Raw genomic sequence first — 27,371 nt, 5'->3', positions numbered from 1 at the left:
GGAGGCTGGAATCCCCCTTGTTCCACCGGGACACTTTTACCTGGATTAAACTGACAACATATCATACAGGTACGGACTTTCTGCTTGGCTGCAGCTCGTAAATGCTTGTTGAACCAAATGTTCTGGATACTGTCTAACATAGCTTTTTCTCCTAAATGTGCTGGACTATGTGCGGTATTGATAATGACTTGAACCATAGAGTCGGGGAGAAACCATGTGGTTCTACCCTTTGTTAACCATCCTTGATCTGTCTGGACCCCTCCTTGTTCAGACCATTTCTTGATTTCTTCGGGAGTAGCATGTAACTGAATATCTATGACATCTTGAGTAGGGTCCTTAACTGTCATACATGTAGTCGGACCTGGAGTAGGTGTCTGTGTTGGAGTAACTTGAATGTCTGGAGTCTGTGCTGTAAGCCTGGCTGTGCGATCTGCTAGATCATTACCTTGGGAAATAATGTCAGTAACTTTCGTATGTGCTTTGCACTTCATGATAGCAATGGATGTCGGTAAATGTATGGCATCTAACAGAGCTTGAATAAGGAGACCATGCTGAATTTTGGTTCCATGAGAAGTCATGAAACCTCTCTCCTGCCAGAGCACTCCAAAGTCGTGTACAACTCCAAATGCGTAACGTGAATCTGTGTAAACATTAACTTTCAGGTTCTTGGCGTGTATACAGGCTTGTGTCAGAGCAACTAGCTCTGCTGCTTGAGCGGACAGAGTGTCAATGCGGTGTGTCTCAATAACTTCGGTATCAGTAGTTACTGCATACGCGGCTACTAGTTCTCCTGTACTAGTCCTCATACATGAACCATCCACATAAAGTGTCAGGTCGGGATCTGGTAACGGAATGTCTGTCAGGTCTTGTCTTGGCTTTGTCGTAATGTTGACTACTTCCACACAGTCGTGTGCGGCAGAATTTGAATTAACTGATGGTAACAGTGTAGCAGGATTCAGAACGTTGCAGCGTCTAATATCTATGTGTGGCTGAAACAGTGTCAATTCATAACCTGTTAAACGTGCAATTGTCAAGTGTTGAGTTTGTGTTCGGTTTAAAAGAACTTCCACGGAGTGTGGAACTTGTACTGTCAAGGTATGTCCTAAGACTATGGAATCACTTTGTCTGATAGCTAGTGCTGTGGCTGCAACTGACTTGAGGCACGCAGGCAGAGCCTGGGCGACTGGATCTAATGTGCTCGAAAAATAAGCACATGGCTTGTATTGTCCTGCTTGGTCTTGTGTGAGAACAGATAATGCTGTACCTTCACGTTCTGTGACGAAAAGTGTAAAAGGCTTACTGTAGTTCGGTGTAGCTAGAACCGGAGCTTGGCATAAAGCTTTCTTTAACTCGTTGAAACTAAGTGTATGTTCAGATGTCCAAGGGAGGACAGTCGATACGGCTGCCTCCTGTGTCGTTAACTGTATCAGTGGCTTGGCTAGAAATGCATACTGAGGAATCCATTGTCTGCAGTAAGAAGTAAGGCCGATAAAAGCACGTACCTCCTTCTGGGTTCTGGGCTGAGGAAGACTCGCTATCAACTGGATACGGTCTGGTGTCAACTGCCTACCCCTCTTGGACAGTAAGTGTCCTAAGTAGACCACTTGCTGGACACAGAATTGAAGCTTCGAAGGGGACACTTTGTGCCCCATCTCGGCTAGGAAATACAGAACCGTCAGTGACGCTCGCTCGCAGTCACGTTCAGAACGGGCTGTGATCAGTAGATCATCGACATACTGGAGCAGGGCAGTGTCAGTAGGCATGTGAACATTGTCTAGTTGTCTCTTAAGTGCTTGACTGTAAATACTAGGGCTTTCTGTGAAACCTTGAGGAGCTCGTGTAAACATATAGCTCCTTCCATTTAAACAAAATCCGAAAAGAAACTGGCTGTCTGGATGAATGGGAACACTGAAAAATGCATTCTTGAGGTCTATGACAGTGAAGAACGTGGCTTCGGAATCAATGGCTGTCAATAGGGAAGAGATATCTGGGACAACTGGGTACTGAGGGATAATACATTTGTTAAGCTCTCGTAGGTCGATCACTAATCGATATACTGGGGGTGCATTTGGATCAGTACGTTTCATGACTGGAATGATCGGAGAATTACATACATTGGAGTCAGTTTCTACAACCACTCCTTGAGCCATGAGCTCGTCTATAATTTTGGATAAGGCTGCTACAGCCTCAGGTGGCAATCTATACTGCCTGATTCGTGGCAACACTACACCTGGTTTGAGAGTCACACGATGGGGTGTGATTTGCATATAACCTACATCAGTTGGACCTTGCGCCCATAAATGCTGCGGGACATTAGACAGTCTGGGATCAAAATCTCGTAATACATAGTGACCCTTGAAGTCACGTAGGAACAATCGTATTCCCTCCGGGGAACAACATATAACTGCACCTAATTCTTTCAATGTTTTAATGCCTAATAGATTTTCTGGACATGACTTAGTAAGTAACAGATCAGTAGTGCGGGACAATGGACCTACTTCTAGAGTGACTGGCTTTGAAATCTCATTAACGATAGGCTTTCCTGAAAATCCAAGGGAAACATTTCTTGAGCCTGAGAGCGGAGCCCCTGGAACTTCGGCGTGACTAATTGTGGTCCTACTTGCCCCTGTATCAATCAAAAACTTTCTGTCTTTCCCTAATACTTGACTGTGAACATAGGGACCTTCTTGATCTACAGGTATCTCGATGAGAGGCAAGCCTACCTCCCTCTCTAGGCTGTTTCATGAATATGGCTGGTACTCTGGATACTCAGACTGTGCATACTGGTACATCTGCGATGTAACATGCTGTGTTGCAGCAATAGGCTGCGGTGCTGTAACTGTCTGTGGTGCATTCTGTGACTGAGGAGTCTGTAAAACTTGTTCTTGTCTAGGCGGACGTGGTCTTTCTTTAGTCTTACCAGTAGCTATGTTGTGTTTCAGAACTGCACACTCATTTATGAAATGACCTGGCTGTTTACAATAATTGCAGTTCCCTTTAACGGGTGCTGCAGGATGACTGGCTTGATTCGGACCCCTCTTCTGACTGTCTTGGGGAACAGATTGTGCAACTAGCACTTTCATTTTCGTGTCCTTCATACGTTTTCTCTCGTGTTCTTGCTCTTCCCTGATTCTATTATGGTGGTACTGGAGCATCTGGAGCATCTGGGACGGGGTATTAGCTTGCCAGGTGCTTTCGACTTTCAAAACTCGATTTTTAACTTGTGCGCTTGAATTCTCGACTAATTTAGTAACAAAAAGGTGAGGGTATGACTCACTACTTGTCTTGCGGCCACTGTTGATACTAAAACATTTTTCAAACCTAGAATAAAAATCACTAATATCTTCATCTTGTTTCTGTTTACAGGCTGAGATTGCATCCCAGTCTTCCTTTTTCGTTGTTAATAGTCTGGGTAAAACTTGAATCAATAATTCTGGTAATTCTTTACATTTCTCTCCTAGACCAGTACCTGGTACTCGTATCTTATCTTCAGCTTCTAGGACTGCCCAATCTATCTTTTTCTCTCCCACCTCCCATTCTTTTTCCTTTAGCTTTTCATACACCCCTGCGGGCAACAGGACCTTTAACATTTTAATGATATCTGGGTAAGTGTATTCTCCCATACGGAGCATGTCTTTTAATTCTCTATGGAACCCTGCTGGATCTTTGTCATGACAGGGAATTAATTTCTTCATTTCGAGGAGTTCCATCTTTGTGATCGGAGTGTATACAAACACTCGCTGCATTTCGCCACCCGCTCCTCTGACTGGGTGGACTTCTCGTAACGGGTTCTGTCTGTCTATGTAGAATGATTTACTTTCTGGGGGTGAGACATGAACAAAATGCGGATTCAGAAATGTTCTATATTTGTGACGCTGTTCTAGAATGACACTAATTAAATCGGTACCTAGACCTCTCCATCTGTACCGGAGTAACTCGTTCAGGATATCATGTAACGGGCCTGGATCAGAATGTTGACCCTCATACAGAGTAATGAGGTGCTGAATCATATACATACCAACCAGTCGTTGCTCGGCTGGGGGCAATTTCAGAAACATTTGTGCCACTATTTCGTCTGGAAAAGTGGTAGAATCAGTAATCCATCGGACTGCTGACCGAACTATTTCTTGTTCATGCATAGTACTTAACTCACTATAACCGATTCGTGATTTCAGAATGTGATCGGTAGCTTGGAATACTTGTTCTAGGGAACCTTGTTCTGGTGCTGAATGATGGAAAGTTGGCTTGTGTTCTAGACGTAAATGGCGATCTGGAAATCTAGGTTTTCCTACATACGCTATTCTGGCAGTATTCTCATCGTCTTCCTCTTCAGGATCAGAGGTACTTTCTTTCTCGCTTACTTGTGCTGCTTTACGCTGTTCGTGTATCTTTATTATTTCTCTACGGATTTTCTTATACATACTTTCCATGGCACCAATGGTATTGTGCTTTCCTTCGGCTATATTATCACTCCACTTTGTTAGAGTTTTCATTTCTTCCGGGTCTTTAGACGGGTAATCTTGTTCTCTTATTAGACAGTTAATTAAGAACTTTAATATCATGCGCTGAATCTCGGCTTTCCTTTGAGACATGGCATCACTAATACTTTGTGGGTCATCCCCTGTACGGATGAAACGATATATCCTGTCTAGATCTTCTTTCATATTCGGTAGGGTGACTAGATACTCGGTCACTCTCCTTACGCGTACGGAATATAAAACCATATTAAACTCGCCTGGAACTGGGTCATAGACACATTCGCCAAGGGTTTGCCTGATCTCTGCAACAGACTTATTACTCTTAGGAGTACGCTGTGATGCTTGAGCATGTAATTCGAGTGCTGATAAACGCTTGTATGGCGGCGGAGTTTGAGGAAGACCTCCTCCTGCGGCCCCTAAACTAGAATCATCGACTGATGCTTTTCGTCCTGGCAGGGTGGGTAATTGTAACGTGGGCTGGACTTGTATGGCGGACTGACCCGGGGGGGCTGTTAAGGGCACCCCGGTGTCTGGAGGAGCAGGAATTACCTGGTTTACAGGGACTGGCGGAGCGCGGACAGGATTTGCATATTCGGGGACTGTGTCGTCCAAATAGGACGAGATAAAGATATCAGCTGCGGTCGGTTTGTGACGTAGCTTGGTCGGAACTAATGGTGGCGGGAAATTACTGGATGCCTCCGGGGTCGCTTTTGGCAAGCCTTCGGCAAGAAGAGGATACATACCCTTAATGAGGGCATTCCTCTGTCTGTCTGATTGCTCAGTTCTGACTTGTTCACCTATCTCGATCAATTCTCTTTCTTGGGCTCGTTCTAAGGATTCTCTACTTAATTCTGACTTTCTGATTCCTTTTTCAGTTCTTTTATGAGCTTCTTTACGCCATAACTCGATGGCATCTTTCTGCGACTGTCTGGCTTTCTTTTTCCATAATGCTTCTTCTACTCGCATGATGCACTCGGCATCCCATGTACCCGATACGGGCCATCTATACTTTTCTTCTAACTGTTTGGTATACTCTACCCATAAATCTAGATACAATATGGCACTTATGCCATGTTTCTGATACATAAAGTGACCTGGACTGTCCCTGGGCGGGACGGGAACTGCTGCTTCCAGCAGACCCTTTCTAGTTTTTAACTGACGTAACTTGGAAAATATGGGCATGACTGAACTGTAATCTAGACACAATACAATACACAATGAACACGATACTTATACCCCATTCATACCACGACATTAAAATACATGAAAAACATTTAAAATAACAGTTCGAACAGAATACTACCTGGAAATATTGAGAACAGAAATTTTCTCGAGAACAGAAACTGACTAGAACAGAAACTAGATGCACTGCTGAAACAGTACGAAACTTACCGGTCTCATAAAGAGACACGTCAGGACCCGCATCCACCGAAGTGGACACTTCGTTTGTGGGACTGTGTACCACCAACCCACAGACCAGAGTCAATTAAATTGACCCTGTCTAGATACCACCCCAGTAACGGTACTCACCGGGCAGCAAGAACGGAAGGCCTCAGACTGGACTGGACTGCTACGACGACGGTCGACGAACTTCGGACTTCGGACTTCAGTTACGGGTGGACCTCCGGATACCTCGGACCTTGGACTCTCGGCTTGGGCTCTGGTCGGGACTCGCCGCGTTCCTCCACCGTCTCGTTTGGATGCTGGACCGCCTCCTCCGTCTCCTCCGTGGGCCTGAGGGATACTTGAGCAGAAATATCTGCCACTGCGCAGAAGAGTTCCGTCACGACTGCAGAGGGTCAGGGGGTCGGCGTGGCTTCACCGACGCGTGGGGAAAGGGCAAGTCCCTATTCGGGCGCCATTATGTGGTAAATAAATAAATAATACCCTATTTTTGACTAGACTTATATCATAACAGATAGCTCAATAAATAAGAGTCAAGATTCGAGGTAGTAGGAGTTTTGCAGGTTTAATACGGCATAAGGACAGGAACAGGACAACCTGCATAGGAATAGGATGACAGGGCCCAGCAGCTGCTGGGGCTGGGTCTGGGATGAGCGCGCTGACTTTTAATAACAATACATGAGCATATATACATAACGCAAACACATAGCATTACATTGCAGTAGGCGTAGCAGTGGGTGGAGCAGAAGGCGTGACGCGTAGCAGTCGCGAAAGATAAGGGTAAAAAGAGGGTGTAACTGGGCGTATACATAGACATGTGATGCAAACGTAACAGAATATGTCATGAATGGGCGGAAACATAGGAGGGGGCTACCTAAGGAGCCGGGACCTCTAACCTGGTGGTGCGCGCAAACTGGCAATGACGTGTTACGAGGAGAAGCTGGGGGCTATGAACTCTGTGCTAGGAGCAGAGACTAAAGTCTGGAGGGTCGGAGCGACATGTACCTAAACCCTATCTGGTATCTAATGTTTTGGGAACATGTTGATATAAACTAGAAGTCAAGAGGGGAAAGGCTAACTGACTCTAAGACTGAAGCATGCATTTATTCTACATGTAGTGCGTGATGAAGAATATTAAATGACCATTAAATACAGTATTTCTCTTAACATGGAGCCGCATAGGCTAGACAATGACGGAAACTATTGATGCAGTTCAGTAGCTTAGGAATGCAGGGAAGGAGGACTAAACTGATAGCTGGAATCATAACATAGTCTTGGCAGACTCAGAGGCAGAGCCAAGCTGCACCGGGCACTGCGAGGCAGGAAGTAAGTGAAAGGTCGAGGATACAGGTGGGGGCTGTATCGCTCCTCAGCGAGGGTTCAGGAGACAGGAGCTGAATCTGATGTCCGGGCCCTGTTGAGGCCTGGAAACGGGGACTTTATAATGAAATAACGTGCACACTGAGAAACGTGGCAACATAACTTTACATAGGCCTGATACCCATATTACTCATGAGGACTGGAAACTGGCATACTAGAGGGGACACAACTGTAATTGCGTCATTAAATCGGACATGGAGAATAACATATGCATATTGATCATGCACACATAACATATGATGGATGACACGTAGTGACACAGAACATGGCAAAATGTACTTTTCCACAACACGGAGAAAGACACAAAGCACACAATACTGTAGCAAATAAATCACAGTAAATAGCACTAATACACAGTGGGCCCCAGAGGGGAGACCAAACCAATTCTAAGAAAGTGGTGTATAAGAACCACAACTCGAGTCAGGACAATGTTGAAAGTACGTAGAATTGCTGGTGACCCACAAAACCACCCAAAGTAAGTAGATAGGGCTCCCATGGGGATCGTGTGCAGTGTGCGAACACAACCGCATGCTCCGTACAAGTCTATGTACAAGTCACATTGGAATTTTAAAGATTAGGGACCCTTACCAGTGGACCCTGAAGAAACCCAGTGGAAGACAGAAGGTTGGAGCCACCCCACCCGTGGATACTGAAGTACCCAAGTTACCTATCCGAGCGAAGCTGGGTGCATAGGTGTGAAGTGGTGTTGGAAACCGCCGTTGAACCCAATGGAGAACTTCAGGAAAGTGCTACTGCTGGAAGACGAGAAAGTGTCCGTGGGAATCCAATTGTGAATTCTTGAAGAGGAGTAACTGAAAGCAGAGGGGACCATGTCTATGTCACTCAGGAGTGACCAGGAGACTTGGAAGACGAATGCCCTCCGATGTCTGGTGCTTCAGGATAGTTGATGGTGACCTTGATTTCGCAGCTGCGGGGACTAGGCAACACTGAGGAAGACCAGGACCTGGATATAAGCTGTCTCATGAAGGATGTTGAGAGCTGAGGGGTCGGTGTCCAGCTAGAGCATCAACAAGCCTTGGCAAATGTGACCCATGCAGGAAGTCAAGAAGATGCTTTGTTCGGACCAGCAAGGTCCAGGAGACTCACCACAAGCAGGAGAGTCAGGGCAGGCCCGAGCAATCAGGGAGCCCAAGGAAAACAAAGATGACCCTCAATTGGACCCGCAGGCTGGAGGCACAGGAGTCGCGAGAGGACCTCGAGCAGCTCACCAAAAGGAGTAGGCCATGGTGCCCACGAGGTGATGTGGCTGAAGATCTTGGTGCAAGAAGTTGCCAGAGGTTGGGGCTATTTGGGGCCTGATACACTTGTCGCAGAGTTGCCAACAAGCATATGCCCTTGCTAAAGTATGCAGTTTGGTTAATGCAGCCCCCGCAAGGAATTCTGACCTGAAACTCGGTGAGAGGGCACCTTGGGCCTCGGGAGTTGTAGTTAACCACCACCTGTGTTGTTGAACCCTTCGTAGTCCTCAGGAGCGAGTCATTCCTATTATAGGTTCTCTTGGTGACCCATCATTGCACAAAGAAGCGTGCCCAGTGTCATCATCTGGGTATTACCAAAAAACAACTAAGTAGTGCTCGCTCTAGGTTGATCGAGAAAGACACTATATTTAGTTGTATCCTATTGTGGTATGTATTAGAGAAAAAAGCAAGATGGGAAAGAAGATAATTTTTTGAGTTTTATATCTAAAGAAAGCAGTGCAAGTAGTGAAAAAAGTGTGGTTAAAATCAGATAGACTCCAAAGCAGCTATGCAATCCTAAATTGATAGAGTCTCCCGAAATAAAAACCAAAGTAAGGGACAGTTAAGACCTTTTGACTGTCCACATAATCGTAGTCAACATGTTTCAGCCATAGAATGAGGAACTTTCTCTGGCTTTCGTCAGGACCTTATATTTCAAATGTCACTGCAAAATTGCCTACAACTAAATTACATACTTGATATTCAGTTGTAACTTCATTGAAACAAGTGTGATGGTTTAGTTCACATCACAGCTTGTTTGTAAATAAGCCTCACCTCTCTCGACACCCCACTCGAGTGTGTAAATATGAGGCCTGCTCTATCCGTCGGTACCTCGGCGCAGCAGCTCGCGCTGAGAACCTATAATAGGTATGACTCTTTCCTCTTTTCATGCCTTATCTTTGGATCTATCTGAGAGTTGCTTTTGTTAACTACAGTGCCTTTGATTCTATGCTCTCCTAATTGTCCAGAGAGATTGAGAGTGTATTTAGTGGTATATAGATTATACTGTTTCTTTGTTTGATAAAGACCGCCACATTTTTTCAGGTATAGTGATTATTAGGTTTATGGGGATTTGAGTGTGGGAGGTCTATAAATATTTTTTCACTGGGGCCCTCTTTTTGTGGATTTGAACTGGACTATGCACAGGGACACCACATGTGCCCCTCATGCAGACTTTCAGGTGCTGACAAGTGCACCCAACCATCCCTAATACACTAAATCCTGCCTGGGAGGTGGTCAAACCTCCCTGTGACAGGATGCCTTTTTGTTCTGTCTTCCCCTGTTCAAGCTTGGCTCAGCAGCAGGAGGGCAGAAATGTGTCTCTGGTCCGCAGCAACCATTTTGTGCTGTCCGGGACTAGAAGGACAGTACCTGGAACACTTAGAGCCTAACAGAAGGCTCTTCCAGTGCTTCCAAAATGTTTGATGCCAAACATGATAGGATTTGTTGCAGCCGTTTCCGAGATGGTCATTGTGTGGTCATGCAATGCTCCTCTATATAGTATATGACTGTTTCAGTGAAAACCTGGCAGAATTGACTCCATAGGCTACAGGGGTGTCCTGATTATGCAGTGGAACCCTCTCCCTTAGGACCAAGCACCTACCAAGGATTGTAAAGGCCTACTATAAGGGTGACTTATAGGTTTTAAGTGCAGTGACCCTTAGATATAGTAAACCTATATCTTGTATAAGTGGTGTATGCACCAACTTACAGAGGTTACAATGGCAGGCCTGTAGTTCCATTTTGCATTGTCTCTCATGAGTGGCATAATACATCCTTTAGCCCATGGGAGACCTCTGGGGTACCTATGCCCTGGATACCATATACTAGGGACTAATAGGGGTACCCCAGTATCCAATCTGGAGTGCACCTAAGTACATAACATAACAGTTTAGGGAGAAAGCAGATAGACTGGAGTCCTGATTAGCAGGATCCCAGTCAGACTAATCAAAAACAGCACCACATCAAGAAAAAAGTGGGGGTAACCATAAGAAGCAGATCCTACTTTCCTTCACATCCCAAACCCCCTCTTACTGCTATGAAATCCGCAAAAAAACATTCAAGACCTTCCCCTCTTCTATCGCTCTACTATTCATTTTCAATCCACATAATAGACTTACTTGTCCACCGCTCAAATTAATTTCATATCTCCCTACACTAATTCCCACTAATCCTGTTTGGATTTCTGAGAAGCGTGCTACCCACCAAAAAGCGCTTCAACACCTCATCAGGGGTAACAAGCGCTATATAAATGCTAACTCTACCCTCTTCTATCCCTCCACTATCCTTTTCAATCCAAATAACAGACTAACGTGTCCACCGCTCAAATTAATTTCATATTTCCCTAGACTAACTCACCACTAATGATTTTTTGGTTCTAGAGTAGATTGCTACTCGTCAAAAAGTGTTCAAACACCTCATCAGGTGTAGCAAGCGCTATATAAATGCAAACCAGTCTCTCTTCTATCCCTCTACTACCTTCTCAATCTAAATAACAGACTAACATATCCACCGCTGAAATCAATTTCATATTTCCCTATACTAATTCACCACTAATCCTTTTGGGTTCCAGAGTATCGTGCTACTTGCCGAAAATGCGCTTCAGCGCCTCGTCAGGGGTAGTACGCACCATATAAATGCAATTACAATACAATACAATACAATACAAGAACCTAACTATCCCGAAGAGATAGGGCGGGGGAGAGAAGGATACAGAAATAAGCACAGACAAAAACATAAATAAAAATATAAAACTTTACTTACATGGAGCTGTGTCCACTCCATCTTGCTCCTCCCCCGATCCTCGACTGGTACACACTGCGCAGGCTCCCGGATGTCAATCCCAGCGTTGCTCTCATGCGGGGAATGCTATTCCCAGCAAGAGAGCAGTGCTGGGATTGGTCTGAGTGGCATGGTTTACCACTCAGACAGTGCTTGGGAGCCTGTGGTTTTTCTCCACCCAGCTAGCTGTACAACACAACCGGGTGGAGAAAAGCTAAGTGTGCACCGGCTAAATCTTCATGTGTATTTAGTAATGCCCATCAGAGGTGCAGCTAGCGTCACATTTTCTTTTAAAGACCTGTGAAGTACTCGGGTGTAGCAGTGTGTGTGCCCGGGAAGCTGTCTCAGCCCGGGCTGTGACACACGATGGGGGGGCTAAAGCCTTTTGAGCCCAATGGGAGTTGCGCGCCTGGTCCCCATCACCCCTCCTCCCCGCTGCTGCCGTGCATTGCCTGGCCCCAACTGCCTTACCCTATGACTCTGCTCTCTGGCAGCCTTCAGGCGGTAAGAAGAAAAATAAAATGATAATAAAATTGATTTATAATGATTTTATTTTTCTTATGTTTACATCTGCTGCCACCTAGTGGGGCGGGGAGGGGCGAGGGGGGGGTCCTCGGCCATATTATAATGGAGGAGCCGCCCCAGAATTAGCAGTGATAACAAAATATTTTTTTTTAAACATAAAATCTTGTTTTAACATCTAATATTTGTATAATTTAACTCAGTGTGTTAGTTTATCTCCTGAAAGAAACACAAGACATTGTGTTCGGTGTTAAACAGAAGAAAATGGAAACTCATTCAACGACTGTATTGCACAGTGTTTTTCTAGAAAACTCGGGTTCAAATCCAATTTTCTTCACTTGACCAAATTCTGTGATCCCATGTATGCATACTTCACATAGAATAACATTATCATATTTTTACTACAGCAACACCACCACCCTTCTGGACAACCTGGCCAATCTCGGACTCAAACAACTTGTTGACACCCCCACCCATGTAGCTGGACACACGCTAGACCCAATCTTCACTTCCAGCAAACACATCTCCTTCGATCGCACCACAACTCTCCACTGGACGGACCACAGTTGTGTCCACTTCAGCTACAAAACTACCTCGACCCACAACCCCCCACAACCTATTCCCCGAAGAAAATGGAACAAAATCACCACCGACCAACTCCTCACATCGCTGAATCAAAAACCACCCGCCCCCTCATCGGACCCAAACCAAGCTGCCATCAAATTTAAACAATGGATCACGCACAGCGCTGACGAATTAGCACCCTTGAAAAACCATCACACCAAACAAGATAGCAAAAAGGCCCCCTGGTTTAACGATGACCTTAAGAAATCCAAGAAACTATGCCGTACTCTCGAGAAAACATGGAGAAAAAACCCAACCACCGACAACATGACCACCTTCAAGTCAGCCACCCGCAAACACCACCAGCTGATTCGATCCACCAAGAAATCAGAATTGAAGAATCGACTCGACAACAACGCCCATAACAGCAAGGAACTATTCAACATCGTCAAAGAATTTACCAACCCCACCGCAGCCTCAAACGACATCACTCCCTCCCAAGACCTCTGCGATTCGTTATCCTCCTTCTTCTACAACAAAATTGTCGACATACATAACAGCTTCGAAAACAGTTCCAACGAACAATCCTCCCCACCCCCCTCAGAACCTAAACCGCCCTCTAACAATCTCAGCGCCTGGAACCCAATCACCACCGAAGACACCACCCGCCTAATGAATTCCATCCACTCTGGCTCGCCAACCGACCCATGTCCCCACCACATCTTCAACAAAGCAGACTCCATCATCGCACCCCATCTCCGTGATGTTATTAATTGCTCCTTCAACTCTGCTACCTTCCCAGAAAGCTGGAAACATGCCGAAGTCAGCGCCCTCCTGAAGAAACCCACAGCAGACCCCTCTGAACTCAAAAACTACCGCCCAATATCCCTTCTCCCATTCCCGGCAAAAGTCATCGAGAAAGCCGCCAATAGCCAACTCGCCGCCTTCCTCGAATCCAACAACACCCTCGATCCCTCACAGAACGGCTTTCGAGCCAAACACAGCACCGAAACCGCCCTCATCCGACATCCGAACACTACTGGACAACGGAGAAACAGTGGCCCTCATCCTACTCGACCTCTCCGCCGCCTTCGACACAGTCTGTCATAACACCCTCATACAACGCCTCAACAACATCGGAATACAAGGAAAAGCATTGGACTGGATCATCTCGTTCCTCGCCGGAAGAACCCAGAGATTACGTCTTCCCCCATTCAATTCAGAGGCTACCGAAGTCATCTGCGGTGTACCACAAGGATCATCACTCAGTCCCACCCTCTTCAACGTCTACCTGAGTCCACTCGCATCCATCGTGCGTCAACACAACCTTAACATCATCTCCTACGCTGACGACACCCAGCTGATCCTTTCCCTCACCAAAGACCCTATCACCGCCAAAACCAACCTTCACGAAGGCATGAAAGAAGTAGCCGAATGGATGAAAAACAGCCGCCTAAAACTTAACTCAGACAAAACGGAGGTGCTCATCCTAGGATCATCCCCCTCTGCCGGGGACGACTCCTGGTGGCCTTCGGCTCTGGGCACAGCACCCATACCCTCAGATCATGCACGCAACCTGGGCTTCATCCTAGATTCCTCACTCTCGATGACCAGACAAGTCAACGCCGTCTCATCCTCCTGCTTCAACGTACTTCGTATGCTCAAAAAAATCTTCCGTTGGATCCCATCCGAAACCAGAAAGACTGTCACCCACGCACTAGTCACGAGTCGACTAGACTACGGAAACACCCTCTACGCGGGAATTACAGCCAAATTACAGAAAAAACTCCAACGCATCCAAAACGCATCAGCGAGACTCATTTTGGACATCCCTCGCCAAAATCACATTACCGGCCACCTGAAAGACCTCCACTGACTCCCCGTCAACAAGAGAATAACATTCAGTCTCCTCACCCACGCACACAAGGCCCTCTACAAACTAGGGCCAGAATGCCTCAACACTCGACTATCCTTTTACACACCCACCCGCCAACTAAGATCCTCCAATCAAGGCCTCGCCGCAGTTCCGCGTATCCAAAGATCCACCATGGGAGGTAGATCCTTCTCCTACTTGGCGGCCAAGACCTGGAACTCTCTCCCCACCCACCTCCGCCTTACACAGAACCACATCTCCTTCAGAAAAGAACTTAAAACCTGGCTATTCGATAAATAATGAACCCCAACCCCAAGCGCCTTGAGACTCTCTGGGTGAGTAGTGCGCTATATAAATTATTGAACTTGAACTTGCACTTACTATAACGTTTACATAGCCCTTTAGCTGGCGGCTCATTCTTTAGCTTTTTGGACCACATCAGACCCCCTGGCTTCGCTCGACTCTAATCTCCCTGCAATCTTCATCTACCCTCACACGAAGGCTGGTTTGATCGTTTGCTTAATTTGTCTCTTTCGAAAGTTTAGTTCTTGTTTGTCTGTTTTAACGCGCATGGGGTTATCAGAGGAATTTAATAGTGGTGTTGTGCTACCGCCACTGCTTTACAACACTGTAAATGCCAGGTGGCAGATTTACAAGCCCCTGGCGCCACTTTTGCGTCACTTTTCCCATGTTAAAAATGACGCAAAAGTGGCGCAAGGGTTTTGTAAATAAGCCTCCAGATCTATGTCATTTTATTTACCTCAAAAAGGAGGAATTAACTCTTGGTTATATTTTAAAATCAGGGTGAATTCATGTAAAGCTCTGATTAAATTATAAGTAAATATCTGAAGGCGATACAATTAACTAAGGTTGTTTACTTACTAGAAATAAGGCAGCGTTTGGAAAGTTTATTTTAGTGAAATCGACATTTCCAGGACAAACAGTTCCCGACGGCTGGTGTAATCTGATCTATTTAGTTACATAATCTTGCTTTTAGATAAATTAACATATCAGAAGACAAGCAGCGCTGCAATTGGTTTACCTGTGGACCAACCAGTGACAGAGACGGACAATACAAGAAACAGCACCCAAAGCAATGAAAACATTCCAAGCAAGCAGCTGTGAAAACCAGTGTTCACCTCAGACGACCGGTGCAGGCCAGAGAGGGTAAAGGCAGCGCTGACTCAATCAGGCACCATGGACATGGACTGTCTTCCAAACCTCTCCATGGAAACGTGGACTCTGCTTGTTGTGCTCGTGACTGTATTTTTTCTGTAAGTACAGCACAGTGACTCTTTACCGTTTTACCTGGCTGTTCAACTAAAAGGAACCGCAAATAATTTCCATTAACTTTAAACAGCCTAAATGTCCTTGCTTGAGGGGTGGCAGAGGTTAGCGCGAGGAAGAGGACGGGAGACAAGGCACATTCGTCACCATTCAGGTATTTCAATAGCCCAGTGGGTGGAGCACCAGCTGCAGAGCTCTGTGGACTCCATAATTTACAAGACACAACTTTGATCCTGGCTGGGCTGGCTCTGCCTTTTATCTTTCCAACTCGAACACAATGAGTGTTGTGTAAAAACATTTTTAAACTCAGAGTGACAGGTTTGTCATGTGTGTGATATAAATTTGTTATTGTTAGGGGAAAATATATAACCTAAGGGCTAGGGCGGTGGATCTCAAATCTGGAGAACCCGGTTTCGGCAACGACGCTCAACATCCTGTGATTCTTGGCAAATCGCGTAATCTCCCTGTAACTAACAAAAATGAATGTGCTCCTTGTCTAAGCAGCTGGTGCTATGTAAAGCCTCTGATACCAGACGCCTTTGATCGTGTTCGCGCTATATAAAACTCAGGAAAAAATTATTAATTTTAAGCACTGAACAAAGTACTGGTCGTTGTGAGAATATTGCAGGTTACTAAAGAGTTTTAGGATTACAGAGAGAGGAACAAGCCTTAACTCCCAGTGCATCTTTAAGAACCACTGTCTTTTTTTAATCAATCATAGCATTTGTATAGCGCGCTACTCACCCGGAAGGGTCTCAAGGCACCGGGGGGAGGGGTCCATTACAGACAACAGTGACGTTTTATTTCTTATAATATGTGGCTGCAAAAACTGCACCTCCAATCAGAGGCTGTAACTGCATTCATATTTCTTTCATGCCAGTAACTCTTCCGGCACTCGATACTGTACAGGGGAGACGTGGGTAGATAAAGTTATCCCGCCAAGGATCACACAATTTTGTCACGTGGAACAGCCAAGATTGAAGGTCTCCTGGTATTGAGGTCTACAATGTAAACGCTACACAGGATGTCAAACCTGCAAGGCTTCGGTCTATCTCAGCTTTCCAAACTGTGTGTCCCGACACAGTTCTGTGTCACCTGCAAGTGGTGGGTGTGTTGCGGGATGACACCACCGGTATTAAGGGCACTTACTGCTAATTAAGAGGCAATCCTTTGAAAGAGTGTCTCGGAGTCTGCCGCAGAGACGCTCTCTGCTCTATGGGGGCTGGCGATTCACAACAAAGCCCCATTAAGAAGTAAATGGTCTTTTAAAGACCTGCGAAGTACTCGGGTGTAGCTGTGTATGTGCCCTGTAAGCTGGGTTGAGGTGACAGAGGGAGGCACACAGAGGGAGACAGGCAGAGAGAGGGAGACTGGGAGGCAGGTAGAGGGAGGGATACAGGAAGAGGGAGGGAGAGAGACAGGCAGAGGGAGGGAGAGAGGGAGACAGGCAAAGGGAGAGAGATAGGCAGAAGGAAAGAGAGAGGGAGACAGGCAGAGGGAGGGAGAAAGGGAGAGAGACAGGCAGAGGGAGGGAGAGAGGGACACAGGCAAAGGGAGAGAGATAGGCAGAAGGAAAGAGAGAGGGAGACAGGCAGAGGGAGGGAGACAGGCAGAGGGAGGGAGAGAGGGAGAGAGACAGGCAGAGAGACAGGCAGAGGGAGAGAGGGACACAGGCACAGGGAGAAAGATAGGCAGAGGGAGAGAGAGACAGGCAGAGGGAGAGAGACAGGCAGAGGGAGAGACAGGCAGAGGGAGAGACAGGCAGAGGGAGAGAGAGAGAGACAGGCAGAGGGAGAGAGAGAGAGACAGGAAGAGGGAGGGAGAGAGGGAGGGAGTCCGGCAGAGGGAGAGAGACAGCAGAGGGAGGGAGACAGGCAGAGGGAGGGAGAGAGGGAGACAGGCAAAGGGAGGGAGAGAGACAGGCAGAGGGAGGGAGAGGGAGGGGGAAAGAGAGGGAGACAGGCAGAGGGAGGGAGACTAACAGAGGGAGGGAGACAGGCAGAGGGAGGGAGAGAGCAAGGTAGAGAGGGAAAGAGACAGGCAGAGGGAGGGAGAGAGACAGGCAGAGGGAGACAGGCAGAGGGAGAGAGGGAGACAGGCAGAGGGAGAGAGAGACAGGCAGAGGGAAGGAGACAGGCAGAGGGAGGGATAGAGGGAGAGAGAGATACGCAGAGGGAGGGAGAGAGGGAGGAAGAGAGAGAGGGAGACAGGCAGAGGGAGGGAGAGAGGGAGAGAGACAGGCAGAGGGAGAGAGACAGGCAGAGGGAGAGAGACAGGGAGGGAGGGAGAGAGACAGGCAGAGGGAGGGAGAGAGACAGGGCAGAGAGACAGGCAGAGGGAGGGAGACAGGCAGAGGGAGGGAGACAGGCAGAGGGAAGGAGAGAGGTGGAGGTAGACAGGCAGAGGGAGAGAGGGAGACAGGCAGAGGGAGGGAGAGAGGGAGAGAGACAGGCAGAGAGACAGGCAGAGGGAGGGAGTGAGGGAGAGAGGGAGAGAGACAGGCAGAGGGAGGGAGAGAGAGACAGGCAGAGGGAGAGAGGGAGACAGGCAGAGGGAGAGAGAGAGGGAGAGAGACCGGCAGAGGGAGAGAGAGAGAAAGGGAGGGAGAGAGGGAGACAGGCAGAGGGAGGGGGAGAGGGAGAGAGACAGGCAGATGAAGGGGGAGAGGGAGGGAGGGAGAGAGGGAGACAAGCAGAGGGATGGAGATAGGCGGAGGAAGACAGGCAAAGGGAGGGAGAGAGGGAGAGAGACCGGCAGAGGGAGAGAGAGAGAGAGGGAGAGAGACAGGCAGAGAGAGACAGGCAGAGGGATAGAGACAGGCGGAGGGAGGGAGACAGGCAGAGGGAGGGAGAGAGGTGGAGGGAGACAGGCAGAGAGAGGGATGGAGACAGGTAGAGGGAGGGAGAGAGAGAGGGAGGGAGAGAGGGAGAGAGACAGGCAGAGGGAGAGAGACAGGCGGAGGGAGGGAGACAGGCAGAGGGAGGGAGAGAGGCGGAGGGAGACAGGCAGAGAGAGGGATGGAGACAGGTAGAGGGAGGGAGAGAGGGAGAGAGACAGGCAGAGGGGGAGAGACAGGGAGAGAGGGAGAGAGACAGACAGAGGGAGAGAGACAGGCAGAGGGAGGGAGACAGGCAGAGGGAGGGAGACAAGCGGCGAGACAAGCAGAGGGAGGGAGACAGGCAGAGGGAGGAAGGGAGAGAGAGAGAGAGAACCCACCGAACTCCCCTTAGGTGTTTCGGGCTCGCTACACTGCCTTACTGTGTCCCAAAATGATGCATCTCCAATAAGTGTGTCCCCAACATGAACCGTTTGGAAATCTGTGCCTACAGCATGTGCATTAAACCACTGAGCTATCCTTTCATCTACTGGGGCATTAAACTCACTTCTACTTTTCAGGACAGGAGCTCAGTATTTGATCAGTTGTGAATGACTGTCCACCCTATTTCGAGTGGCATATTTTCACTGTCTGCAAGCAACATTGAACCCTTTGAAATAACCCAAACATCATGGGAGAAAACTCCCATGGGGAGGGTTAAATTAGTTTTTTTTTCTTTTTTCAAAAAAGAAAATCCCACTTTAGGATTTTCTTATTTTTAATTTTTTTTAAATTGAAAGTTTGGCATACTCCTGCGTTATGTTGACGGAGCTGTTCATCAAACTTTCAATGCATTTATAGGAACTGCCATGACGGGGGTTCCTGGAAATTCAGGAGATAATCCACTGGGCTGGTGGACATCTCTAAATTTGACAGACGGACTAACATCGACATGACTGCAGTAAAGTACTCTGCCATGGCCGCAATAGTAAATCCATTCTCCCAAATTTAAATCAGGCCCTTAGGTCTGAAAACGCATCATGTTTGTTTGTGTGCATTACCAAAATCCAATCTACCCTCTTTCCACCCTCGAAATGGTTCCCTAAGGCGGAACAGATCACCACCCAATGTGCTGGGTGTGGAGGGAGAGCTTTACATTGTAAGACTGTATAACCTCATGTGGATTGAATGCTATGTAGAACACCACACTGGTGGAATAGGAGCTTGTGGTAATTTTCAGATGATGTTTCCATCAGCACATCTGCACCTGCTTTTCAAGGTACTGCACAGAATGATTGTGGTTAGGAAAGAAATCATAAAAAGGTGTAGATGTGACCCTGTGCCCATATTTTTCTGTATTTCTGATTTATTTGGGCCCATTGTTTTTTTATTGCAAAGTGTTTCACTGAGAGAGGGAATTGCATCATCAGCTCTAAATGGGGGGCAGATGGGGTCTGTACCACAGCTCCATTTGTCCTGGTTCCATCTTGGGCCCCACTACTGCAGGTGTTGAATTTGCTGTGAAGCGGTGTTGAGAAAAAAAACACTACACCTTGCCACAGTCAATTTTCCACATGTACATTGAAAGTCAGATTTAAATATTATAAGCACATGTGTATATATAATACACGTGTAGATGGTCCCAAAAGCTTTATCTCTGGCCTAATATGTGGCCTCCCTAAAAACATATTCTAGAGATGCCACTGGGTGAATGGTATTGGCTCCTTGGAAGTATAAGCATGTTGCTGATCACCTCCAGCCCTTCTGACTCATTGACTTTCACTGCTATAGTAAGTAGCAGCAAAGCATGAACTTTGCTGAGTGGTGGAGCAGAGACCAACAGCACACACTTTTTAAAAAATGCATCAATTTTTATTGAGAAGCAATCATGGTTGGCAAAAGTATACAGTTTCCCATGTAATCAATGAGGGTCAATTACACTCTCATAACATAACTTTTATGAAAACTTCAAATGTCCCTTCTTCCCCCCTTTCCCATCCTACACACAGAGAAAATGTCAAAGTTCAGTGGAAAGTTTTATCTCTTCCCCGCCAACTGTCCAAATGTGCTATTGCTTTGTTGTTAGCACTATAGGTGTTAATAGTTCAAATCTATTGCTCTAACTCCATGTGGTCTTGACGGACTTGTTTCCAGTTCCAGCAGGTGGTCAATGAGTGCTTAATATGAGCCGGTGCTTAGCAACGGTACTTAATTGGTTTCCGGTGCTGGGCACCGGTACCAAATTGTCAACACCGTACTTACAACAGTCTACCACGTGGTGGCGCTGCTCATAGAGATGAGCTGAACAATGGGTGTTTAGGAATACAATATATATTAAAATTGCTAATACCTGTCTCCCCAGCCATTCCTTTAGGTTTGGGGACCTGGAATAATCTGAACTGTCGCCTTTACATGCAAGAGAGATGGATAGTAGTTGTTTTGGCGGCGATGACAAGGGCGATGGGTGGTGCAAGCTGCAGTGGCCTCCTGGTCAGAGCTCTGGCACTTAATATATTACAAATTAAGCACTGGGTCAATCAGAAGGTGCCAGATTTGTTGAAACTTATCCTGTTGATTATCTAAGTCATGTATTATTTTGTCCATGGTTAGAAGGTTGAAGAGTTTTGGGTACCATCTATTGACTGTGGAAGTATCTGATCTTTTCCAATCAGCCTCTATAAGCTGTTTTGCAGCTGTCAGTACGCGTTGCGTTAGTGTTCCTGAGTCCATTGTTCATGCCTCGCTCTTTGGGACCTCTGAGTCCCAGCACAATCAATTTTTGGTCTTCAGCGATGGATACACCTGTTATCCATTTGGTATAGGAGAGAACCTCTCTCGAAAAGTGATGCAGTTTATTGTAGGCCCATCATATGTGGAGGGCAGTTCCTTTCCCTTTAGTGCATCTCCAACAAGTCCTCTGCATATTTGGGTAGATCCGTTATAGTTGTCTGGTGTTAGATACTTGTGATACATCAATTTAAATATTTGTTCTCAGTGTGAAATCTTTGTGTCCATTACTTATATTCTCACAAAGTTTTCCCCATTCACTGTCAGAGAGATCTCATTCCACCATTGTCTCCCATTGTGTATGGAAGCCCCAGTGGTTTTGTTTTTCTCTAATTTTCAGTATTTTCTAGATGTTGAAACCTTTCCTTTGGTTTCAGAGCCGGTCTTTATGTATTTTTCAAATGCTGTGCGATCTCTCATTGCCCCTTCTTTCATGTTTGGGTGTGTTGCCGAGTAGCATAGTTGCATTTATGTTTATCTGTTCATTTCTGAGAATTTAAAATTAGTGTTGATTGTAGGAAGGATTTTATATTTCCTTTCTCATATATGTGGCTCAGGATAAGACAATCACCACCCATTCATCTTTCAGAGGCCAACCATTTGTTTGCAGGGTTGAAATCAGGATTTTGGTGGATGGACGTGAATGGTGAGGGGTGAGTTGTGAGCCCTTGGGTGATATCAGTCATGTCCCATGTTTTTATTATGGAATTCAGGATTTCACTAGCATAGGTGTTCTTGAGTCTGGTTTGTTTTGGTTGCCTTAGGACATTCCTTGATGGTCTATCCATTAATCCTCTTCCCCTGAATACCCATTTTTTGCCTGTTCTCTGATAGTCCAAGCTTAGAGGAGTCGGAGATGGTCTGCTTGGTGATATCGCCATAGATCGGGCATTGCTAGGCGTCCTTTGACGCCTTCATAAGTTTTCTAAAGAGCATATCCCTCTTCCCTCCCAACACAACATTTTCTATACTTTTTTTGTAGGGCTAAGACTTCATCTTTAGGTATGGAATGGGGCATGAACTGAAATAAATATAAAAGTCACAGCAGTATGTTCCTTTTTACTGTCGCTATTTCTCCCAGCCAAGAAATAGGGAGTGCGCTCCATCTATTGCGATAATGTGTCTTTTTTTTCATTTTCCAAAAACCTTTATTAAAGGCAATCTATAATGAACACAGCTCTAATGCCTACAACCCTGGCCGGTCTGGCAGTATAGAGACTGACAAAGTAATCAGGGAAATCAGCATAGGAATAAACAGCAAGTTGCCTACAACCACTTTTGACCGGCAGCGTAGAATCAAGTATTGCACGCAGGCTAAACAAGCTGCAGAAGGGCCTTCCAGCTGAGCGAGGCATGGGACTATGGAAGAGGTGTGGCGCCACGGCTAGGGCGACTGACTCCGGAATCTGGGGATCATGGTTCGATCCCTGGCACCGGTGGCAGATTAACCCAGCACCATGTGACTCTGGGCAATAGCTTGCTTAATCTTCCCGACGGCCTCCAGTGCCTAGAGACCCTTACGGGTGATTGCACGCTTTACAAATGTGGATTATTATTATTATTATTATTAATATTATGTAGTATAGTCAGGGACATGTAAGTTCAGTGTTCAGGGTCCCGAGAAGGTGCACTCAAGAGTGAGGGGTCGTGAAACGTGGTCGCACCCTAACGGGTGTATTTGCCCCCAGGTATCCCTTGATAGGCTTGTTAGCCCACTGTGTCAGATGTACTATACGTTAGAATGCGTGCATGCTCCTATGGCCAGGGTGGCGTTAAGGAAAAGGAAAAGGAGAAAAACAAGTAACAACAATTAAACAGAGGCAGTACAAGCTGCGGCGTGGTATGTGACATAGGACGTCCAGTGTGTTCTGTGCACTAAAACGTGTCGGGGGTTTGGAAGGAGGGGGGAATCAGTGTCTGGTGCATTTAGAACCATTCGCAGAGGCTGAGTGAAGGTACCGATCAATCGTTGGGAAAGAGTTGAAGGGCCCTCCGCCTCGGGGGCTAAAGCAAGTTAAAATAATACGCATTAAGTATGAGATCAGTGGCTGCTAGATGCGTTGGAATAACTTTTCAGTGTTTGCAATATTATGAGGGAGTCTCTCCATTGCCAATATGTGCCAAACTTTGACGAACCATTGGGCCACTGAGGGGGGAGAGGTTTGTTTCCATGTACACGCTATAAGCTGGCGCACTGCTAGGAGTAAGGAGGGCCCAGTCCGTCCCGGTCATTGCCGCCAGTGTAAATGTAATTTGTAATTTGTACTTGTAAAGCGCACTAATACCCCAACTGGGGTGGCCTGGTGCTGTAACGCATACCGCTTTGGAACCCTTCCTGGCTTTTCCCTGTGAAATGTCCACTCCTGGGCACCCCCAAGGTGAAGCCAGGCATCCCAGCGCTATTGGGGCCATTGTGGAGATTAAGCAAGCTATTGCCCAGAGTTGCAGAGTGGGACCCATGATTAGAATAGGCACCGAGGCGAGAATTATCAGGTCCAAGGAAATTGAGCCTAATACCCGCCGAGGCGGGAATTGAACCCTGGTCCCAGGCCAGACCTCTGCATCAGGGTCTGTCGCTCTAACCATTGAGCCACACTTCTCCACTGTAGAGGGCCGTATACCTAGTATTACCACATGTTGCAAATGTGGGATTGGGTACCCCACGACGCCCTTATGGTGTCCCAGGACCTCCTTCCAAAAGGTGGTTATCACCTGGCAAGACCACCATATGTGATATAGAGAGCCTTCCTCCTTCCCACAATGCCAGCAGAGGTTGGGGGCTGTGCGGTAAATAATAGCAAGACGAGAAGTCATGTAGTACCATTGGAGCATTAGCTTGTATGAGGTTTTACAGGAGGTAAGGCTACAATACGTTTTGGGGATGTCCTACCATAACTGATCCCGCTGTTTGGGAGAGATCCCTCCCGAGGTGGTGTCCTGCCAGGCAGTCTGATATTTATGGCCACGCATCGGGGTCAAGTGCTGCTGCACCTCATAGATTTTAGAAATTAGCCCCCGGGTGCCCTCAAAGGCCCTCACCAGTAACTTGAATAGGGTGAGGGGGCATATATCGAAAATGGGTTTTGCTTAAATTGAGCCGCACATCACAATGGTATGCCCATTGTAAGGAAAGCATCTATTAGTAACAACAAGCAACTATGGCTAGGGTGCTCTTAAGGTATATGACACCTACCCACCAAAGTGTCAATCAGTCCCAGGATTCAAGACGAACCCAGGTCATACATATACACACAAAACACCTGAGCACACCAATATCATTATTTCCAAAAACTCGATAATATAGGTATTACTCCAAACAATCCGATGACGTCTCAGCACCCTATGTATTTTAGATCCAAAGTGTATCAAAAACAGGAAAATCAAGTAGTCCAAACAGATCTTCTTAGGTTGAGGTCTGTGTTTAATTTCCACAGTTCACAAGAAACAAACAGCAGCCGACGCGCGTTTCGCCCACAGGGCTTTTTCAAGGCTGCAAGGAAGATGTTTGTACATGTCCATCAAATAATAATTGGTTTCAAACTAGTTGAAACATTTATATTCGACTATTAGGCATGTGAAATCCCTTGTGACTCAGAACAATCAACCTAGTTTTTATACATATATCAAACTAGAAAGAGTAATTATATGTTTACACAACACCCTTGTGGATCAAGTCTCCCAGATACCATCTATTTATGCTGGTGGAAAGGCCAAGAGGGTTCATGTTAAACAAAAAATTTTGGGGGGGAAATTATCAAAATAAAATTCCAAAGACAAGCACACATTTCCAATTTAAATGTGAATTATTATATTTATTGTGAATTAGTATGAAGTATTTAGACATTGAAAGCCGTGCCCATCACCAGGTGCAAGTAAAGTGCACCTATTACTGTGATGTTTCTCACCTCGTTGCTAATTACTCCAAAAGTCTGTGATTGACAGTATTCTCTAAAGTGCACTTCTCTATGACGGATGGATGGTATCCCGGATGTTTAACAGCAAATTTGCAGGTTAATATTGTAGATTTGCGCTCCTATTGTTATTCTGTAAAAGTGATGCCATCATAAGTATTTACAAAGGCTAATCAAATTAAAAACAAATTCCAGCTATAAGTCCTAAATCGCTTTTATGCAATGAGTCGTATTTTGCCGCCATTGTGATAATAGTACAATTCGCCAGTAAAAACCCATTTGTTTGGGGATATATAGCTCTATTGCATACTGGGGGCCCGAAGACCATCATATATAGAAAACATGGCGTATTTGTATACAAGAGTAATCCACATATGGAGGGCTATTGTTGGAAAAGCATCAGACATATTACATACTTAATATATTTATATGAACTCTGAAAACAATTGTTTTAAGTTCCGTTAAGTTTATATACAAAAGTTTATTTCATAGTTTGTTTTAAAAATATCCTTACTATCATTGTGACAGTTGTGGCCCCAATGTATAAAATCTTGTCCTCTTCAAAGGTTAACATCCAGTCTAAGGATCCAAATCCATCATTTATAGAGTAATCCTGTCCATTAGAATCTTGATAGAGCCCAAAGTATGCTAACATAAATACGAAGAGATCGCAAGAGAAAAGATTGCAAGAATAAAATGTTTGCGCCCGCGTTACTCATAAATAAATGTGTTAACACCAGTTTGTACGCTGAGCCGACTTATTTATAGCAAGACGGAGTTTTCACCCCCCATTGTAAGCCGATAACATTTATGTGTTTGTCCGGCAACCTGTGGTTCATGGCCGACTGTTTAAGCAAGAGGCGGGGTTACATATTCGGATCACCCATTAGAAAAATACTCGTGATCTCTGTTAGTACAAGTGTTGAGTTAAGTATTTCAGATTTGTCAGTATTTATGTGGAACCCTCCTGTGGCGGGTGTGTCACAGCAGTTAGTGATTGTTGTGGCTCAGAGCGCATCAAAACAACATAGACGGCAAAAAAGCAAAGTTTGTGAGGCTCACCGCCTGAATTGGACCCCATGTACCTCTGGATCTTCTTGTAGGATTGCTACTAGTGTTTCTAAAGTGTGCAACATAGGAGTCCTTACATGGGACATCTCAACCTGGTCTATAGCCGCAGTTCTAGATGCCAGTTTCCGTGCAACTTTCTATTAGGTGGATAACCCGTCTATTGTTATAGTTGGTTTGTCTGCCCTTGATAAATCCAGATTAGTGCGCCTCTATCAACCCAGGAAGATAGTTTTCCAACCAATTGGCATTGCCATAGGTCTGAAAGCACACATTACCTTCTGAGTAGCAAGGCACAGAGCACAAGCCTTTGCAGCCACTATGTGTAAAGTGTTGACAAGAGGGATTCTGCCTTAAGGATAAGCATGAAACCCCCTCAAAAGCCCACCTTCGTATATTGTCCAGTCCTCCTACCTGGATAAAAAGCCTTGCCACTGGCCCGTGGGTGTGCTGGGGCATTGTGATGTCACAATTGGCATGTAATATGTTATAATAGGCCACAACCCAAGGTTGTTTCTTATCACTGCAAGTTAAGGTGGAACGGTAATAAGAAAATCATTAACAGGAGTTCAAACGGAGGTTATCAGTGTTATTAAAATAATTACAGCAAAACAAATAATGGAGCCAAGGGCTATGTAAATGCTTGTTCATAGATGGGATATCATGAAGAAGTAAAACATGTCCCCCCATTACTAACACCCAATGGCAATACCAACAACTCATATTCATTGGCCTCAACCTGTGGTATGGTCACCCCTGGGGGTCAGTGACACGCACTTAGGGATTCAGCAAAAGCTTAGAAGATGAAAAAATATAAAATTACGAGATCCATAAAGTGTACAAACATAAAGAGGAAAAATGTGTATTAGTTTGATGAATGCTTGTTTCCTTAATTTTTATGCATTGTTTTGTGGGTTCAGATCATCAAAATCCTATAAGTCAGGGTCCCCGGATTCCAATAATTACTCAATGGGTGTCCTCTGATTCTAATAATGACTTACTGGGGGGTCCAAAGAAGTCAAAAAGTTAAGAACCACTGACATATCATTTCCAGGAGTCTTGCTTCAAACTGATACTGCTAACATTTCTCACTCCCTTAAAAAAGCACAGAAAAAGGTAATAAACATGTAATCAATGTGTTTTATTGCCTGTAAATTCACAAAGCTAGTTCATATTGACATAATGAATGGATTCAAAATGGAACTTGCCCCGTATGTTTTATGGCTCGATAATAAGTGACCA

General features: G+C 45.8%; 1 protein-coding gene across 1 annotated transcript in view; it reads left to right on the top strand.

Annotated features, from left to right (window-relative positions):
• Window positions 1–15,365: 15,365 nt before the first annotated feature.
• Window positions 15,366–27,371, top strand: part of LOC144786062 (cytochrome P450 3A21-like) — a 344,860-nt gene continuing 332,854 nt past the window's right edge. The window contains exon 1 of the mRNA XM_078665007.1: window positions 15,366–15,535. Within this exon, the coding sequence (XP_078521133.1) occupies window positions 15,459–15,535 (77 nt within the window). The 5' untranslated portion in view covers window positions 15,366–15,458. The remainder of the gene's footprint in view (window positions 15,536–27,371) is intronic.

The sequence above is a fragment of the Lissotriton helveticus genome, chromosome 10 (assembly GCF_964261635.1).
Source record: "Lissotriton helveticus chromosome 10, aLisHel1.1, whole genome shotgun sequence".
In the NCBI taxonomy this organism is placed as follows: domain Eukaryota; kingdom Metazoa; phylum Chordata; class Amphibia; order Caudata; family Salamandridae; genus Lissotriton; species Lissotriton helveticus.
This window is presented reverse-complemented; position numbering and strand designations above follow the sequence as displayed.